The sequence below is a fragment of the Carcharodon carcharias genome, chromosome 32 (assembly GCF_017639515.1).
Source record: "Carcharodon carcharias isolate sCarCar2 chromosome 32, sCarCar2.pri, whole genome shotgun sequence".
Classification (NCBI taxonomy): Eukaryota; Metazoa; Chordata; class Chondrichthyes; order Lamniformes; family Lamnidae; genus Carcharodon; species Carcharodon carcharias.
Genome location: NC_054498.1, coordinates 10,481,928 through 10,502,116, shown reverse-complemented (window position 1 = coordinate 10,502,116; position 20,189 = coordinate 10,481,928). Strand labels below are relative to the sequence as shown.

General features: G+C 44.9%; 1 protein-coding gene across 4 annotated transcripts in view; it reads right to left on the bottom strand.

The window, feature by feature from the left end:
• The window catches only part of LOC121272069 (collagen and calcium-binding EGF domain-containing protein 1-like), a 166,792-nt gene that overhangs the window by 61,186 nt on the left and 85,417 nt on the right, over positions 1-20,189 (bottom strand). Inside the window, exons 1-2 of one of the 4 annotated variants that reach the window (XM_041178495.1) lie at positions 2,283-2,323; positions 484-688 (exon numbers count right to left, since the gene is read on the bottom strand). The exons of the other annotated variants lie outside the window; for them this stretch is intronic. Coding sequence (XP_041034429.1) covers positions 484-506 — 23 coding nt within the window. The 5' untranslated portion in view covers positions 507-688; positions 2,283-2,323. Of the gene's footprint in view, positions 1-483; positions 689-2,282; positions 2,324-20,189 lie in introns of those variants that run through there. 4 annotated transcript variants of the gene reach the window in all.

Sequence of the window (20,189 nt, the reverse complement as noted above, 5' to 3'; positions counted from 1 at the left end):
CCAGCACAGATCCTAGGCCTCGCCGCTGCATTGCCACCACTGGCAGCCACTACACCTCCTTGGCGCTGACGCGCACGGAGAGCTGCAGCCCTTTGATTGGCTGGCAGCTCCCAGCAGGCAGGAATTCCACCCCGGGGGTCCTCAATCCCCCGGGGAAGGCCCACCGCTGGCTAGTTAAGCACCTGAGTGGCAATTAACTCAGCGGCCTTCCCTTAGGAACCTCTTAGCTCTTAGGTTGGCTGGCAAAACCCCCATCACCTCCATTAAACACCGGACATGTTTCTGTTCCTTTGCCTGTCCCATTGCCACCCCCTTTGGCCTTACTCGCCGAAACCCTTTGTCATTTAATCTATCAGAGACCTTCCCTTTCCTTCTTCGTCACACCCTCCCACGCCTCTTACTTGCTCGGAGCCTTTCACATTTCAAACTTCCCCCAGTTCTGAAACGTTAACTTTCTTTCTCCCTCCACAGATGCTGCCTGACCTTCTGAGTACTCTCTTCATCATCTGTTTTTATTTCAAATATCCGACATCCACGGTATCTTGTTTTGTGTTGGGACGCAAGTTTGCTGTTTAGACACCAATTTTCGCTGGTCCTCTCAGTGACGATAACACCAGCTGATGTTTTGGATGGGGGCTGGTGTAGACCAGGAGCTAGTGAGCCGTAACTGATTAAGATGAATGAAGTGCTGCAAGAAAACAGGGAGTATGATAAGTAAATGCTCTGCTGCTGCCTACAAGTTGGCTACTCACCTCCTGACTCCCCAAAGCCTGAGGCACAAGTCAGGAGTGTGATGGAATACTCTCCACTTGCCTGGATGAGTGCAGCTCCCACAACATTCAAGAAGCTCGGCACCATCCAGGACAAAGCAGCCCGCTTGATTGGCACCACATCCACAAACATTTGTTCCTTCCATCATCTACGCACAGCAGCAGCAGTGTGTATCATCTACAAGGTGCATTGTAGGAACTTACCAAGGCTCCTTAGGCAGCACCTTCCAAACCCATGACCACTACCATCTAGAAGGACAAGGGCAGCAGATGGATGGGAACACCACCACCCGGAAGTTCCCTTCCAAGTCACTCACCATCCTGACTTGGAAATACATCGTTGTTCCTTCACTGTCGCTGGGTCAAAATCCTGGAACTCCCTCCCTAACAGCACCGTGGGTGTACCTACACCACATGGACTGCAGCGGTTCAAGAAGGCAGCTCACCACCAACTTCTCAAGGAGCAACTAGCGATTGGCAATAAATGCTGGACCAGCCAGCGAAACCCACATCCCGTGAATGAATATATAAAACAAATTTCTGATTCTTGCCAAGTCAAACAACATGATAAAGCACCTCTTTAAAAACAATCCCAGAACATGACTTTGACAAGGGCTGGTGTCCTACCCTGAGTTAGCAGCAAAATAAACCAGCCAACTTAAGATATTTTTTATCATTATATAAATTGATAATGTTCAAAAGGATTGCACACTTAGCTTAAATTAAGACACTAACACATGGGGCAGAATTTTCTGTCTGTTGGGTGGCCGGACCTGACCCAATCTCCAGAGAGCAGGGAGAGGTGGGCCCCACCGCCATTTTATGTGGGTGGGCCAATGAAGGCCCACCCAGCGTGACATCCAGCGGGCAGCGCCAAGCGCTCCCTGTGCGTGTGGGGGGTGTGGGGGGGGGGGGGGGGGGGTGGATTCCCCAAAAGTAAGAGTGTGCTCTTCCACGCGTGCGCACATTTCCCTGAGGCTAAGTGCTGCCTCAGGGAGATCGCTGACACTTTTAAAAACGTTAAAAATAGAGAGAAAAAGAAATCCTTAACTTGTCCCCCTCGAGTGACGATGTCACACGAGATGGGACATGTTCATTAATTACACTAAAACTTTATTAAACTTCTTAAATCCCTACATGAAACCTCAGCCCGCCTCAATTGGCCATTGACAGGTCGGCGGGCCCACAGCTGATTTTGCTGCGCCCCCCCCCACCTTTCTGAAAATTTAAATGGGGCGCGGTGACATCGGGGGTTCCGCCTGACGCCATCCCGCGTCGGCGAGCAAGCCCCACCCCCTGCTCGCCGACAGCAAAATTCAGCCCATGGTGCGAAGCTGTTGGTCACATGGGCACTGAAGAAAGCGGCTGCAGAGCTGGGCGTTGTCCACAAGGTGGAGCAATGGTTCCTCAGACATCTGCAAATTCCACCATCGGCTCTGTCAGAGGACAAGCAACCCTGTTCAATTATATAGCGAACGGTTAACTATAGCTGCTAATGTAATTCATACTGACCGAGTTTTGGTAGAGCAGATGTGGAGAAACTGTTTCCCACTGGCAGGAGGGCCAGTAAGCAGATTTAAGGCGTTTGGCAGAGGAACCAGAGGCGACAAGAGGAAAAGACAGTTTGCGTAGCAAGTTGTTGTAATCTGGAACATTCTGCCTGAAATGCTGGTGGAAGCAGATTCAGTTGAGACTCTCAAAAGACAGTGTGGGTAAATATTTAAAGTGGGACCATTTGCAGGGCTATGGGGAAAGAGCAGGGATGCAGCACTAATTGGATTGTGTAGTAATCATAGTTTTGATAAACATAGGACTGTAGCTTTAAGAATAATCCTGTGTTGTAAGGTCACATGATCTGCATTAACCAATGAGTTGGCAGTGAGGGGAACCTCCAGGAGAGGGTTCTTCTTTAGTTACAGAGTTAGATGCCCACATGTAGCTGCTACTGTCTTGTAAATAAAGTTCAATGTTTCCACCAAGGAAAGTTGCCTGGAAAATCAACTCTGTAACAGATAGCTTTATCAAAGAGCTAGCATAGATATGATGAAGGCCTCCTTCTGTGCTGTAACATTCTATGATTCTACACTGAGTTTAGGGCACCGGAGACTATTTTATCACACCTGTCAATAGGTAGCATGGCTGATTGACCTAAGGTGCTGGATTCAGGTCCCAGTCTCTGTGGAGGATGTGGGTTCAAAACCCACCAGTGCCAAAATTTCAGGCAATTTGTCCTTCCAGGCAGTTAAACGTATCCTTAGACTACTTCCTTCCCGCAGAGCGGCAGACTAAGAGGAGATACACGGAGTGGGTGAATAAAACCCAAGGAACACAGGCCACAGCAAGGCACTTACACTTGGGCAGAGAAGTCACAGAGCACCCTGGGTTTGAAAAAAGTCAAAGGTGACATTGCAGGAAAGCTGTGAGTTGATTGGAGGGTGAGTACCTGTTGTTAGGGAGTGTGTCTAAATAGCTGGAAATTAGAAAAGCATAAAAGGTCTAAATAACAATTAAATCGACCCATTATAACTTGGAGAGTGGTGGGAGGGAGCAAGAGGTGAATGGGACATAAGAAGTGGCAGAGAGCAAGACTTCACTTGGAGAGCAGTGGGAGCGAGAGGTGAACAGGGCACAAAAAGCAACCAGTGGGAGCAGAGCACAGGCAGAGTTCAAAACATGATGTCAGGAATAAAATAAAACATCATCAGCTCAGGGGAAAGAGCTGATTTGTGAGTAGCTGGTGAGTAATTCTACTTTCTAGTCTTCAGTTTATAATAAATAGCCTGTAAAGTTAAGGTATGGCAGAGCAGCTTGTCCACTTGCAGTGCACATCCTGATATGTGGGAAATCATGGATGCTTCCTGTGGCCCAGATGATTGCATGTGTGGGAAGCATCATCAGCTGCAGGAACTTGAGTACTGGAGTTTCAGAATTCGAGTGACAGCTAGTGTCACTGTGGCACTACCAGCAAGGCTGACAGCTACGTGGCTAGCACGGTTAGGGAGGTATTCACCTTGCAGGCACAGAGGAAACGCGTGACCGCCAGACAGCCTAAGAGGACCAGGCAGGTTAATGCAGGAGGTCCCGTGGGCCCATCTCGCTCACTAGCCACTTTTTTTTTGTTTTGGATGCTGGTGAGGGCGATGGTTCCTCAAAGTAGTGCAGCCCGTATCAAGTACATAGCACCACCGGTGGCTTCGATGCACAAGAGGGGAGGAAGAAGAAGGAGAAGGAGAAGGATGGAGAAGTGAAAGTGGTAGGAGGTGCAATAATTGGGGGAACAGACAGGCGTTTCTGCAGCGGTAGGAGATGCAATAGCCAGGCATTTCTGTGATGTGATGTAGATGTGACTCCAGGTTAATATGTTGCCTCCCTGATGCCAAGGTCAAAGATGTCACCAAGTGCCAGCAGGATATTCTTATGGCGGTGGTGGTGTGGGGGGGGGGGGGGGGGGGGTGTAGGTTGGTGGTAGTGGTGGTGGTGTGTGAGGGTGAACAGCCAGACGTTGTGGTTTGCAACGGTGCCAGCAACATACATAGAAAGAGGTTCGGGGTCCTGAAAGCAGATTTGAGAGAGCTAGGAAAGAGATTAAAAAGCAGGACTTCAAATCTCAGGATTACTCCCAGTGCCGCGTGCTAGCGAGTACAGAAATAGGAGGATAAAGCAAATGAATGCACGGCTGGAGGGATACTACAGGAGAGAGGGCTTTAGATTTCTGAGGAACTGAGACTGGCTCCGGGGCAAAAAAGAAGAGCCATTCGGACTCGAAACTTTAACTGTGTTCCTCTCCGCAGATGCTGTCAGACCTGCTGAGTTTTTCCAGGTGTTTTTATTGTTGTTTTTGTTCTGGTTCTGGGGCAGATGGGACCTGTACAAAATGGACAGGTTGCACCCTAGCAGGACTGGGACCAATATCCTCACGGGGGGATTTGCTAGCGCTGTTGGGGAGGGTTTAAAATAGCTTGGCAGGGGATTGGGAACCTCAGGGGCCATTCAGATAGGACAGAAACAAAGATGGTAATGGCAGGAAGAAAAGTAGTGAGCAAAATTGGAAGGCAGTGGAAACAAAGATCAGCATTAAATCGAGTCGAAATATGGAGAAATTTTTAAAAGGGAGAATTAAAGGCACTCCATCTGAATGCACGCAGCATTTAGCACCAAAAAGACACAAGAAATACGAGGCCATATGGTCCTTCGGTCAGCTCCCCCATCCAATACGATTATGGCCGATCTTGGGCTTCAACTCCACTTTCCTGCCTGCTCCCCACATCCCTTAGTTCCCTGCAAGAGCAAAAATCTGTCTATTCCAGCCTTGAATGCATTCAATGACAACCCTCATCCCTCTGGGGTAGAGAATTCCAAAGATTCACAACCCTTTAAGTGGAGTAATTCCTCCTCATTTCAGTCCTAAATGATCAGCCCCTTATCCTGAGACTGTGCCCCCATGTTTTAGATTCCCTGACCAATGGAAGTAATCTCTCAGCGTCCACCCTATCAGGATTTTGTAGACTCTTCCAATCTCCAGAGAAAATAGACCCAATTTACTCAGCCTCTCATCATAGGACAACCCCCTCATCCCGGGGTCCAATCTAGTGAACCTTCGCTGTACTGCCTCCAATGCAAGTATGTCTTTCCTTAAATGTGGAGACCAAAACTTCACAGAATGTTCCAGATGTGGTCTGACCAAAACCCTGTAATATTATAGCAAGACTTCTTTATTCTTGGACTCCAATCCCCATGTAATAAAGGCCAACATGCCATTTGCCTTTCTAATTGCTTGCTGTACCTGTATGTTAACTTTTTGCATCCTCGTACCAGCACCCCAAGCCTCCTCGAAAATCTACACTTACAAGTTTCTCACCTTTTAAAAAATATTCAGCTCTTCTATTCTTCTGACAAAAGTGAATAGCTTCACACTTCCCTACATTATAATCCATCTGCCATCTTGTTGCCCACTCAGTTAACCTGTTCTATATCTTGTTGCAGCCCCTGTGTCCACCCCACAGCTTACCTTTCCACCTAGCTTTATATCACCAGCAAACTTAGATATATTGCTCTCTGTCTCTTCATCTAAGTCATTAATATCGATTGTAAAATTCATAACAAGGTAGATGAATTGATGGCACAAATAGAAGTAAACAGGTATGATCTAATTGTCATTACGGAGACATGGCCAAAGGGTGACCAAGGTTGGGAACTGAATGTGCAAGGATATTCGACATTTAGGAAGGATGGGCAAAAATAAAGAAAAGTAGGTGGGGTAGCATTGTTAAAGGTTGAGATCAGTGCATTAGTGAGAGAGGATCTTAGATGAGAAAATCAAGATGTAAGATCAGTTTGGGCAGAGCTAACAACAGCAAGGGATAGCAAACATTGGTGGGAGTTGTTTATAGGTCACCAAACAGTAACAGTGATGTAGAGCAGGAAATTAGAGATGTGTGTAACAAGGGTAATACAGTAATCATGGGGACGTTAATCTACATATAGAGTGGGTAAACCTAATTAGCACTAATGCTGTGGAGGATGAATTCCTGGAATGCATATGAGATGGTTTTCTAGAACAGTATGTTGAGGAACAAACTAGAAAAATGGGCTATTTTAGGTCCAGTATTGTGCAATCAGAAAAGGCTAATTAGTAACCTTGTTGGGAAGAAGTGACCACGGTAAGATAGAATTTTACATTAAATTTGAAAGGGATGTAGTTCAATGCGAAACTAGGGCCTTAAATCAAAACAAAGGAAACTACAAAGGTATGAGGGGCCAGTTGGCTGTGATATTTTGGGAAACTACATGAAAAGCTAAGATGGTAGACAGGCAATGGCTAGCATTTAAGGGGCAGGATTTTCGGGTCGTCGGGTGGGCTGGCCTGGGAGTGGCCAGAAAACAGTCCATCCCCCGCGATTGGCCCCCCAACCCCGATTTCACACTGGCTAGCCAATTAATGGCCAGCCAGCATGAAAGCGCTAAGCCTTTCAGCGCACCTGCCGGGGCGGGGGGCAGGAGGAGGGCAAGTCCATGCACAGGGGAGCACCCAGTGAAAGCTCCCTGAAGGCAGGGAGCTGAACAATTTTAAAATCAACAATAAGGGTTTTTAAAATCTGAAAAAAAATATGTCCCGACATGGGACGAACTCACAATAACATGAGCAGAATAAAAATTCTGCCCAAAATTTTATATTCATTTTTTTACTTAATTGTCGGAAACCTCATCCTGCCCGTAAGGTTTGAATTAAATGATTAAGGGCCTTCATAGGCCCCTTAATTGTCAGCGGACACGCTGCCAACTCTCGTGCACGCCCGCCAACCGAAATATCGTGCACTAATTTCCTCCCGATCGGGTCGGGCGCACATCTGCCCGCGAGATGTGAAACCCTGCCCAAGGAATGAACACACGGTTTACAACAAATATACATTCCTTTGAGGCACAAAAACCCAACAGGGGAAGTGATCCAACCATGACCAACAAGAGAAGTTAATGATTGCATTAGATCAAAAGAAAAGGCTTATAAGGTTGCCAAAAAATGATAGTAAGCTTGGAGTTGGAAGCATGTTAGAATTCAGCAGAGGAGGACCAAGAAACTGTTAAAGAAAGGGAAAATAGAGTATGAGCGTAGACTAGCGAGAAACATAAACACGGACTGTAAAAGCTCCTATAGGTATGGCAAAAAGGATAAAATTAGCAAAGACAAATGTGGGTCCATTACAGGCAGAGACAGGTGAATTTATAATGGGGAATAAGTAAATGGCTGATAAGCTAAATAAAAACTTTGGCCGGAATTTTTCGGCCCCGCCAGTGGTGGGCATCATCATGGGCAGGATGGGCAAACTGGAGAGCGGCCAAAAGTTCCGGCCTTTGTGTCTGTCTTCACTGGGGAAGATACAAAGTAAACCTCCCAGCAATACTAGGGGACAAAGGGAGGATGCAAAGAGGCTTCAAGGGGATTTAGACCGACTAAGTGAGTGGGCAAGGACGTGGCAGATGGAATATAATGTGGAAAAATGTGACGTTATCCACTTTGGTAGAAAAAAAGAAATGCAGAGTATTTCTTAAATGGTGAGATTGTGATGTGCTGATGTCCAAGGGGACCTGGGTGTCCTTGTTCATGAGTCACTGAAAGCTAACATGCAGGTGCAGCAAGCAATTAGGAAAGCAAATGGCATGTTGGCCTTTACTGCAAGAGGATTTCGAGCACAGGAGTAAAAATTTCTTGCTGCAGTTGTATAGACCCTTGGTGAGATCGCACCTGGAGTATTGTGTACAGTTTTGGTCTCCATACCCAAGGAGGAATATACTTGCCATAGAGGGAGTGGAATGAAAGTTCACCAGACTGATCCCTGGGATGACAGGATTTTCCTATGAGGAGAGATTGAGGAGACTGGACCTGTACTCTATAGGGTTTAGAAGAATGAGAGGTGATCTCATTAAAACATACAAAATTCTTACAGGGCTCGACCGGGTGGATGCAGGAAGGATGTTTCCCCTGGCTGGGGGCGTTTACAACCAGGGGACACAGTCTCAGTTCAAGGGGATAGACCATTTAGGACTGAGATAAGGAGGAATTTCTTCACTCAGAGGGCGGTGGGTGAATCTTTGGAACTCTCTACTCCAGAGGGCTGTGGAGGCTCAATCCCTGAGCATGTGCAAGACAGGAATCGATAAATTTTTACATACTAATGACGTCAAGGGATATGTGTGGGAAAATGACTGTTGGGATAGATGATCAGCCATGATCCATTTGAATGGCGGAGCAGGCTTGAGGGGCTGAATGGCCTACTCCTTCTATTTCCTATGTTCCTACCACTGAGGCTTTCTAAGCCAAAGTGACTGTGTTATTTTTTTTGAAATTTCAAATTTTTGCATGGCCACCTCTTATGGAGTTTTGCATCAATTGGACTTGATTTATAAAAAAAACAAATTTTTTTTTATTCCAAGTTACAACAGCTCGCTACGTAAACAGTCCTTCCCTCTTGTTGTCTCTGGGTTTGTTTTGCCAAGCACGTTAAGCCTGTGCCCCTTGGTTACTGGCCCTCCTACCAGTGAGAATCAGTTTCTCCACATCTACTCTGTCCAAAATCGGTCAGTACGAGTTACGTTAGCATTAACTGTTCGCCATAGGAGCTTTTTTCTTTTAATTGGCAAACATGGGTGAAGACAGGTAAAACAAAGCCTTATAGAACAAAACACCAAGGTTGTAATGAGTGGGATACAAGACGGGATAGGACATAGGAAAAGTCAAGAAAGAAAGAAAGACTTACATCTATTTAGTGCCTTCTATGAACTCAGGATCCCAAAACCTTATTTAGCCAGTGCTGTTGAAGCAAATGTTGGAAATCGAAATAAAAAATTGAAAATGCTGGAAATACTGAGCGAGTATGGAAGCAACTGTGCAGAGAAGAGTTAATGTTTCATGCTGATGATCCTTCGTCAGATCAGAAGTACTTCTGAAATGTAGTCAACTTTGCAATGCAGGGAACCTGGCAGCCAATTTATGCACAGCAGGCTCCCACTAACAGCAATGTGTTAACCAGAAAATGTATTTTTGTGGTGTTGATTGAGGGATAAATATTGGCCCAGGCAACCAGGGAGAACTCACCTGCTCTTCTTCAACACAGCGCCATGTCCACTTTTATGTCCACCTGAGAGGGACAGATGAGCCCTCAGTTTTACAGTTCATTTGAAAGCTGGCACCTCTGACAGGACAGTATTCCTTAGTACTGCACCGGTGCTTTAGCCTAGATATTTGTGATCAAGAGTTGGACAACTTTCTGAATTGGCCTACCAACTGAACCCACAGCTGGCTTTGGAGTGGAACAAAGGAAGAACAGTGATTGATTCCAGCTTTGGTACCTGATGCATGTGTCTATTCTCCATCCACATTGTGGGCTTATGGAATCTTGCTGTGTGCAAATTGGCTGCTGCGTTGCCTGGATTCCGACAGTAACCGCACTTCAAAGGTAAATGGTCTGCGTTGAGCATCTTAGATCTGTGCCTGCATAGTTAAATTGTCATGCCTGACAATTAAAGCTCAATTGAGTTTCTGACAACCTCGTAATCATTTCTGACCTTGCACAACCTTAAGAGAAAAGAGACCTCCATTTGTGTTTCTAAAATCCAGGGTTAAAGGGTCTTGTTTAATAACAGCCTTCTGTTACCTTCTCTTCAAAGCACTGCTACACACAGTGGCATCTTGTCAAGATGATCACTGTTGAAGAATCCTCCATGGTATTCTGGAATATCAATGGCCTGTGTTATGTGAAAATGGTCTTGGCTCTGATGTCCTTCACAATAGGGCAGTCTTCACTTTCGGACATGAATAATAGGAACTTGGGTGAGGTTTCTTTTTCCTTATTCTTTCATGGGATGTGAGCGTCATGAGCAAGGCCACCATTTATTGCCCAACCCTAATTACTCTTGAATGGAGTAGCTTGCTAGGCCATTTCAGGGCAGTTAAAAGAGTCAATCACATTGCTTTGGGTCTAGAGTCATTTGTAAGCCAGACCAGGTAAGAATGGCCCCTAAAAGATTTTAGTGATGGGTTTTTGCAACAATGATAGTTTCACCATGAAATTCCACCAGCTGCTGTGGTGGGACTTGAACCCAGAGCATTAGTTTGGATCACTAGTCCAGTGACATTACCACTACCCTACTGTCTCTTCCTTGCTGGAGGTACTGGAGAGTGACTGTGCTCTACTGAGAGGCTCAGCACCTTCTGAAGGAACAGAGCAATTAGAAGCAGGAGAGAGGAGGGAAGGGCAGAAATTGGGAGGATATAGAAGGATGGCACTCTGCTCAAACAAATTTGAGCTTTTTTTTTGACAAATGTGGGTGAGTTATGATTGATGGCCTAGGGGAACAGAAAACCATGGTAAAAGCAAAATACTGCAGGTGCTGGAAATCTGAAATAAAAACAGAAAATGCTGGAAAAACTCAGCGGGTCTGGCAGCATCTATGAAGAGAGAAACAGAGTTAATGTAGATAGGGAAAAACTGCTCCCATTGGTGGAAGGATTGAGAACGAGAGGGCACAGATTTAAGGTGATTGGCAAAAGAAGCAATGGTGACATGAGGAGAAACCTTTTCACACAGCAAGTGGTTAACATCTGGAACGTGCTGCCTGAGAGTGTGATGGAGGCAGGTTCAACTGAGGCATTCAAGAGGGAATTGGATTATTATCTGAAAAGGAAAGAGATGCAGGGTTACGGGGAGAAGGTAGAGGAATGGCACCAAGTATGTTGGTCATTTGGAGAATCAGCACAGACACAACAGGCTGAATGGCCTCTTTCTGTGCTGTAACAATTCTGTGAGTCTATGATTTGTATGTGAGGGCTTTCTGGCATTCTGCAGGGAATGAATAAGTTCTGAAGGTTGAGATGCAGCTGCAACAACTTGTGTTCCTGCCATGAATGAGGTCATCTGGTTTACTGTGGCAGCATCACATGGCCATGGTCCTGCTGAGGAATGGAAATTGCATCACATCTCCATGTTGTGGAGGCTGGGATTCTGGCATGATGGAGGTAGTCATCATTAAGCCCTTTGTTTACATGACTTTGTATTGTACTGGGTCCAGGAATAAAACACAGCTGTCTGCCAAACAAGGTTACAGTGTTCCACTTCTTAAACTATTGTTATCTTCCTAGTTCATAACCTCATGTCTTTTGGGTTTCTTCCAGTGGAGTCTTCGTGCTATTGTACATGGGACAGAGAGCCATGTTCAATGAGTTTTGTGACTATCTTCATCTTTTCCAAATGCTTAGCACATCATTTCATTGACTATTTATCTTTTTTATATCTCTTTTGGAAATGCACCTAATTCCAAAGAAAGCATTTCTCTCACATCTTTCATGACCTAGCAATCAAAGCATTTTCCAGTCAACGAAGTAGCTCATGTCACCGATGTGATGTATGAAATGCATAAGTCAATGTGCATGCAAAACATTTAGTAACATTGTTTGAAAGACAAGTATTGGTTAAGCCACTGGGGAGAATGCCTTGCTCTTCATTTGAAATTGCCCCATGGGATCTTTTACGTTCACCTGAGAGAGAAGACGTAGCCTCAGTTTAGTGTTCCGTTCACAAGACGGCACCTCTGACAGTGCAGCACTCCCTCAATGCTTTCAGTTAGTGTTGCAGCATGCATTAGGCAAGCGTTGCTCACAAACTAATCACCCGCTAAAGTTTAAATAGTGGCCTTTCCACTTAGTAAATACAAATGGAGTATTATCCTGTATGAAGTAAATGGAAAAGGCAATGAGATGACAGATAGCAAAACAGAAAAAGTGATGATACAAATTCTGTTTTTGCTTGACAAGTTCAGTGACTAACTTTGGGATTATTCAGAGTGTCTTCATTCTACTTGGCTGTGTAGTAATCTACTTAGTACCACAGAAGTGAGCCACAGCCGTACGGTAGCATAGAAATTTACATCACGGGGTGGGGGGGGCTTGGCCATTCAGTCCATCGTGTCCGCACCAGCCCACGAGTCGCCATCCAACCTAATCCCCCTTTCCAGCTCTTGGTCTGTGGCTTTGTCGGATACGGAACTTCAAGTGCATATCCAAACACTTTTTAAATGTAATGAAGGTTTCTGCAACCCTTTCAGGCAGTAAGTTTCACCCTCTGGGTGAAAAGATTTCTCTCGAATCCCACTCTACCTCCCACAAACAGATCAGCCATGATCTTACTGAGTGGCAGAGCAGACAGGAGGGGCCGAATTACCTACTTCTGCTTCTATTTCGTATGTGTGTATGTTTCATACCTCTTATTCTAAATCTATGTCCTTGGTTATGGACTCTTCAACCTTCTTTCTAGAGCTCGCATTGTTTTATACACTTCAATTGCATCTTCCCTTAGTCTCCTCTGTTCCATAGAGAACAATCCCAGCCTAGCCAATCATTCCTCATAACTAAAATTCTCCAGTCTGGCCAACACCCTCGTAAATCTCCCCTCTACCACAATCACATCTTTCCTATAGTATGGTCACCAGAACCCCAGCTAGTAGTCACAGATTCGCAGGGCATCACCCGACTGAAAATTAGGTTCTTTGGAGATACTTATCAGTTTAATGGAAAACGTTCACCATTTTAGGATGTGCATTCCTGTTTGACCATTGTCACAGGTGTAGTCGATGCTTAAGGTTCTGGGAATTTAAGAGTTGTGTGATTGTTTTAATGAATGTAATTCCCAGCAACGAGAGAGAGAGAGAGAGAGAGAGAGAGAGAGAGAGAGAGGGACATTGCCTCACATTTGTCTCCTTGAATCGCGTGTTAGAACAACTCGCAAAACAGAAAAATAAACATAAAAATTTACAAATGTTAGAAACACTGCTAATACCAGGGCACCTTTTCACACTTCCATACTCCTGGCAGTGGGTTGTATTCTTTGGGGAAGATTTTGACTTTATTTGATAGTTTAAAATGGATGATAGTGAGCTGATTTGCTCAGTGCCATTCTTTGGCCTTCTTCCCATAACCCCACACCTTTTTGTTTTTCAAATAAAAGTCTAATTTCCTGTTGAGTGCTTTGATTGAACCAGCTAACACCACACTCTCAGCAGTGCATTCCTGATCTTAACCGCTCTCTGCATGAAAACGTTTTTTCTCATCTTGTTTTTGCTTCTTTTGCCAATTACTTTAAATTTGTGCCCACTCGTTCATGATCCATTTACAAGTGAGAATAATTTCTCCCTATCTACTCTATCCAGATGCCTCATGATTTTCAATAGCTCTATCAAATCTCCTCTCAGACTTCTTTCTCCAAGGAAAATAGTCCCAACTTCTCCAATCTACATTCATGACTGAAGTTTCTCATTCTCGGAATCTTTATCATGAGTCTTTTCTGCACTCTTGCAATGCCTTCACATCCTTCTTAAAGTGCGGCGCCCAGAACTGTACGCAGTACTCTGGCTGAGGCTGGTCTAATTTCTTCTACAATTCAACATAAATTCCTTGCTCTTGTACCCCTATTAATAAAGCCTAGGATACTGTATGCTTTACTAACTGCTCTCTCAACCTGTCCTGCCACTTGGAATGGTTTATGCACATAGACAGCCAGTCCGTCTGTTCCTGCACCTCCTTTAGAATTGTAGCCTTTATTTTATATTGTCTCTCCATGTCCTTCCGACCAAAATAAATCACTTCACAGTTCATCGTATTGAACTTCCTCTGCCACCTATCCACCCATTCCACCAACTTGTCTATGTTCTTTTGAAGTTCTATACTATCCTCCTCACAACTCACAATGCTTCCAAATTTTGTATCATCTGTGTTCTGTGCTGTACGATTCTGAATGACGACTCATTCTATCTCCTTTTAAACTCTATCTGCCACCATCTCAACATCAGCAGAAAGCCAGTGGGAGGATGCAACAGAGAATTTCACTGAGCTGGCAGTATAACTGTGGTCTGCCCATCCCACATCTATCAGCGCATTCGCCTCCTGTTTATTGCAAGCAGACCAGAAACTGAATCACAAGAAATGGAACAAATTCGCCAAATGCAAATGTCAAAGCACCACCATCCTGACTGAAAACAGATATTCCCAGTGATCATTTTTTTAAAATTCATTTACTAAACAATTCCATCAGGTTCATTTCTTCATGGAGCAGATCCAATGGCAACTCACAAGATAAAAACTTATAAGAGTGAAAAATTGCTCCAGGGAAAGTGGGACTAATTGGACGGCTCAGCTCTTTCAATGATGAACCACAACGATTCTATTCAGAGTTTAACTGTTCTTATTTTTGTGTTGTGATGTTCAAGATTAATGTCCTCAAATTATATTTCCCGAAAGCTTCTTGCAGAGCGTCCAAAGCACTTTGTGTACTCACTTTCTTTTTATGTTCATTCACGGGATGTGGGCATCACCGCCTGGGCCAGCAATAGCATTTATTGCCCATCCGTAAATGCCCTTGAGAACTGAATGGCTTGATAAGGCCATTTCAGAGCCAACCACATTATTGAAGTCTGAAGTCACATGTTGGCCAGACCAGGTAAGGATTCCAGATGGGTTTTTACAACAAACATTTCATGGTCACCATTAGACTTTCAATCCCAGATTTTTTATTGAACTCAAATTTCACCATCTGCCATGATGGGATTTGAACCCAGGTCCCAGAGAATTACCCTGGGTATCTGGAATACAGGTCCACTGATAATACCATTGCACCGCCACCTCCCACTGTTCCTTGGGTGAGTGTGGTCACAGATCTGTACACAAGAAAAGTCCCACAAACAGTCCCAGCAGCTAAGTAGTTTCTGTTTGATAAGGGATATTGGCCTGAGCACCACAGGAACTCTCCACTATTTGTCTACTGGCCCCACGAGAGTGTGGAATTTCAGACAAAGGTGTTTAACATTCATGCAATAATATTCCAGGTTCTAATTTCAGGAACCAGATCATTCTGAGAGACATCAGGGTTAGTATTTTGTAAGAAATTGGATGTGTTTCCCTCAGTTGGTGAATGCTGGACTTTTTTCTCTTTTACTCTGTCAAACTGTCAAAATAGAAAACCTCCATCAAATGGAATTCTGGACTTTCTGCAATTTCTGCACTTTATTAATCACCAGATGCTACTTTTCAATTTTATCCTCATCTTTAGAAAGACTTGCAATTCTATAGCATCTTTCATAACCTCAGGACATGCATAAGTGCTTCGCAGGCAATAGGGTACTTTTTTTTAAAGCAGACGCTGCTGTAATGTAGAAAACACAGCAGCTAATGTGCACAGCAAGATCCCACAAAGAGTGATGGGATAATGACCAAACTGTATGCTTTTGTATTGCTGAAAAAAACAATCAGCACGCTCTTCACATCCAGTATAAACTGTTGTTTTCTCCTTATATTAGTAATTTTGCCAAGTGTCCTGATGGATGCAAGACGAAAAGCTTCAACATGTCTCCCCCCCAACCACCCCACAGCCCCACCCACCACCCCCCAACCCCACAGCCCCACCCCCCCCACCCCACAGCCCTCATTCTTATTTGGCTTTTCCTATTCCCTGCACTGTTCACTGTCCAAGAAAGCTGGCAGATGTCCTCTTCTCAAGATTCGATTAGCGTAGCTTAGATTAATTTCTGGGGAAGCTAGATAACCACATGAGGTAAAAAGGAATTGATGGATATTTTGAAAGGGCGAGATAAAGGAATGTGGGAGGGGACTCTTGTGGACCATAATCACTGGCGTTGATTCGTTGGACCAATGGTCTGTTTTGTGCATTAAACTCCCTGTAGGTCCTCATTCACAAGTGGTTGGTTGCTTCCTCTTTTGGCTTTTCCCATGTTGTGGGGTCACCACAATATTGCTTGATGACCTCATATCAGCAATCATCATTGGATTTGGTGGGTGGTTTTATAGCTGCATGCCTTTCCTGTTGCCAAACCTCCCCATTTCTCTGGGCTGGGGACCGACACCAAGACACGCTGGCTTGCCAGGGGCTGGGTTCGTTCACAGCGAAGTCGTGGAGTGGGACGAGGTTCCTCATTCTCAAGTACCCATCTCATTACTTAAATATGGGACCAGCTTCCATCACTTTCTGGGATAGAGCATTCTCGATCCCAACAGTAATCTGAGTGAAAATCATTATCCTCGTCGCCCCCACAACCTCAAGCTTCCAACGCCACCAAAGTGTGGTCTAATGGTCCTGGTACTGGGCTAGAAAGAAGCCAGGAATCAAAGCCCACAGTAGCATTTGTGATCAGAGCTGACTGCTGTGGTGAACCAGCAGTTTCACTAATGTCCTTCTCGCCCCATCTGACCTACATAAGACTCGAGTCCCACACTCGAGTTCCGTTCTGGAGACTAAGTCCAGTGGCGGGAGCGGAGGTTAGAGTGACTTCTGCTGGAGAGCAGGGCAGCTGAACACATGAGATCTGGCGCTGTTCATCTCATTAATTATGCATCCGCAAGAAGCATCGAATCTTGTGGCAGGGCAAAGCGAGCAGGAAATGGCGCTTACCTCATGGGCTCCAACGTCCAGGCACCAAGTTTAAAAGGCACCCGGTCAGCCATTCACTCCTCCGCTCTGCCTCTTCACTCCCCACCCCCAACACCACCTCCGCCAAGTCCTGCCTCAGTCTCATCCATCTCCTGTACCTAGCCTTTGCGCGGCTTGTGCTACAGGCAGCCGATATCTCTCAGTGGCCGTGGGAAAGGAGGGCAAAAGCAACAACGACTGACCTAAAGGCCCAGGGAGAGGTCTACCTCACCAGGTGCACGTCACTTGTGTACAGTTGTGAAACCAGAACGTTCGAAATTCCCGCTGGTGAGGCGCTTAAGGTGGAGGGGGAGCGGGATTCCGGAGTATTGGGCTTTTAATGAGCATGCATGAGATGCAAATAGGGTTCCTGACATAGCTCTGCGGGACACTCGGACCCGCCTTTAAGCTGCCATGGAAGTCGAGGGAACAGGATTCCAAACTAACTTCCCGCTGTCGGGAAACTGATTTTTGCCCTCCCGCTGGCGGGAGTGGAAGATTCCACCCTGTGTTCTTAATGTTAGTGTTGCAATTCTGTCATAATGAAGTGCGTGCTCCCGCTGTAAGTGAGAGTAGCTATTACTAATTGGGCGAAGGATAGGGCATTATTCTTAAGTATATATAAGAACCAGTTACCACCTGTGTGGAGGGGAAGTAAAAGGGAGTCTGTGCCTGTGTTCTTTGGGGTTTGTGAATAAACCTATGTTAAGGAAAGACTGGCTCCAGATTCCACCTTTACTCAGTGAATGAACAGCGAATTATAACACCCAACGCCCTCAGGCAACTAGGGGTGAACAATAAATACTGCCTTTGCCAGTGAGGCTGCAAAAAAAAAAAATTAAGTAGAAAACACAACCAGCCCTGTTTCTATACAGTAAACATCCAATCCCAGCTGTCATGTAGGGGACAGCACTGAGAAAGAAGGGAAGGTCAAAGCATGAGCCAATCTTGGTCACTTACAGTTCATTCGCTTCCCCTTCTGAAAATACTGATTGGTACGAAGGTACAGTTCCAGGGGCATCAGCCACCTTAACCTAATGTTGTGTCTTGTTCCCAGAAGTTTGGGAAAATCACACTGTATTGCACATATACTGGAGCTGACATTGGATGCATTTCTCAAATCTCACCATATGCTACGGAACAACACATTGTTGCTTTGGTACACAGACGAGTGCAATAGGGCATAATGCAGCAATATCTATGCAGGTATAGATACACATGAACAATATAGTTCCTGGATCATTTTGGAATAAAATAATAACATAAAGTCCCAGAATTAAGTCATTCTTTATATGTAACCCCACACAATACTCAGGCTGCAACCACAGAGACATCAAAGGCTAAACATGCCCTCAAGCACATCCTAACAGCTATTATGGTCATATCACTAGATAATCAGATTGTCCTTAGGGGAAAAGAAAGATAAATATTTTATTTTTTCACCAACAAGTTTAATCCTATTGGCTGGTCTGTTCAGAGAATTTTATTCTTCTGTGAACTTATTCTGGAGTGCAAGTACCAGTACAGCAGACATCCTCTTATAGAATCATGGAAAATTTATGACACAGAAGGAGGCCATTCAGCCCATCACTCCCTTGCTAGTTGACAAAGAGTTAATCAGCCTATTCGTACCTTTCCTGCACTAGGTATGCGTCCCTGCAGGTCACAGGCCTTCAAGCAGACATCCAAATACTTTTTAAATGTGGTGCAAGTTTCTGCCTCTACCAATCTTTCAGGCAGTGAGTTCCAGACCTCCACCACCCTCTGGGTGAAGAGAAATGTTTCCTCATCTTCCCTCGAATCCTTCTACCAATTACTTTAAATCTATGCCTCCTGATTTTTGACCACTCTGCTAAGGTAAATCAATTCTTAAAAATTCATTTACAGGATGTGGGCGTCACTGGCTGGGCCAGCATTTATTGCCCACCCCTAATTGCCCCTGAGAAAGTGGTGGTGAGCTGCCTTCTTGAACTGCTGCAGTCCCTGTGGTGTAGGTACACCCACAGTGCTGTTAGGGAGGGAATTCCAGGATTTTGACCCAGCGACAGTGAAGGAATGGATGTATTTCCAAGTCAGGATAGTGAGTGGCTTGGTGGGGAATTTCCAGATGGTTGTGTTCCCATGTATCTGCTGCCCTTGTCCTTCAAGATGGCAGCAGTCATGGGTTTGGAAGGTGCTGCCTAAGGAGTCTTGGTGAGTTTCTGCAATACATCCCTATTTATCTAGGCCCCTCATATTTTTGTACATCTCATCTCTCGGCCCCCTCTGTTACAAGGAAAACAACTCCATCCTATTCAATCTTTCCTGATAACCAAAATTTTTCAGTCTTGGCAACATCCTTGTGAACCTCCTCTGCATCCTCTTCATTGCATTCACATCTTCCCTGTAATGTGGTGACCAAAGCTGTATACAGTACTCAAGCTAGATAGCTGTGGTCTAACTAGCATTGTATCCAGCTCTGGCATAGCCTCCCCACTCTTCTATTCTGTGCTTTGGCTAATAATTGAAGACATGCCGTATTCCTCTTCTGATTGATGTGTTCGATATTGCTACAGAAATACTTCATGCTGTTTGGAGGAACTGCGGGGCATGAAATGCTTTATGGGTGGCTTTGCAATTTTACTTGCCTTTGCTGCACCTAGTCTTGTTTGATGAGAAAGAAACAATAATGTTCTTTGGTAAATGCTCCTCATTCAACAGTTGGCCTAAATCATATGAAATGGCTGTGTATGAGCAACAAGAACAATGTGCAATTTTATCATGACTTTAACACAGTAAGACATCTCAAGGTGCTTTACAAGAACAAAACCAGACAGATATTTGACACACAGCCACCTAAGGAGATATTAAGATTGGTGACCAAAAGCGCTTTATAACCAATGAAGTACTTTTTGTAGTAGTCACTATTGTAACATGGGAAGCGGCAGCCAATTTGCACACAGCAAGTTCCCATAAACAGCACTGCAATACTGACCAGATAACCTATTTTTAGTGATGTTTAAGGGATACACAACAGGGAGAACTCCCCTGCTCTGCTTTGATGTAATGCCATGGGATCTTTTACATCCATCCAAAAAACTGACAATCCTTGGTTTAATGTTTCATCTGTTTGATGGCACCTCTGACAGTGCAGCACTGCCTCAGTACTGCACTGTAGTGCTCATGTCTCTGAAGTGGGATTGTGAACCCACAACCTTCTGACTCAATGGCAGGTGTGCTACCCATTGAGCTAAGGCAGGCAGTGAACACCAAGACTATGTGGAAACTTTAACTTGCCCTTTTGCAAATCTATGTGTTCTTCCAGCAATCACCGAAATTGTGCACAACTAACTAGGACCAGGCTGGTGAGTCTAGAACCAGAGGGCATAGCCTCAGAATAAGGGGCAGGCCATTTAGGACTGAGACAAGGAGGAATTTCTTCACTCAGAGGATGGTGAATCTTTGGAATTCTCTA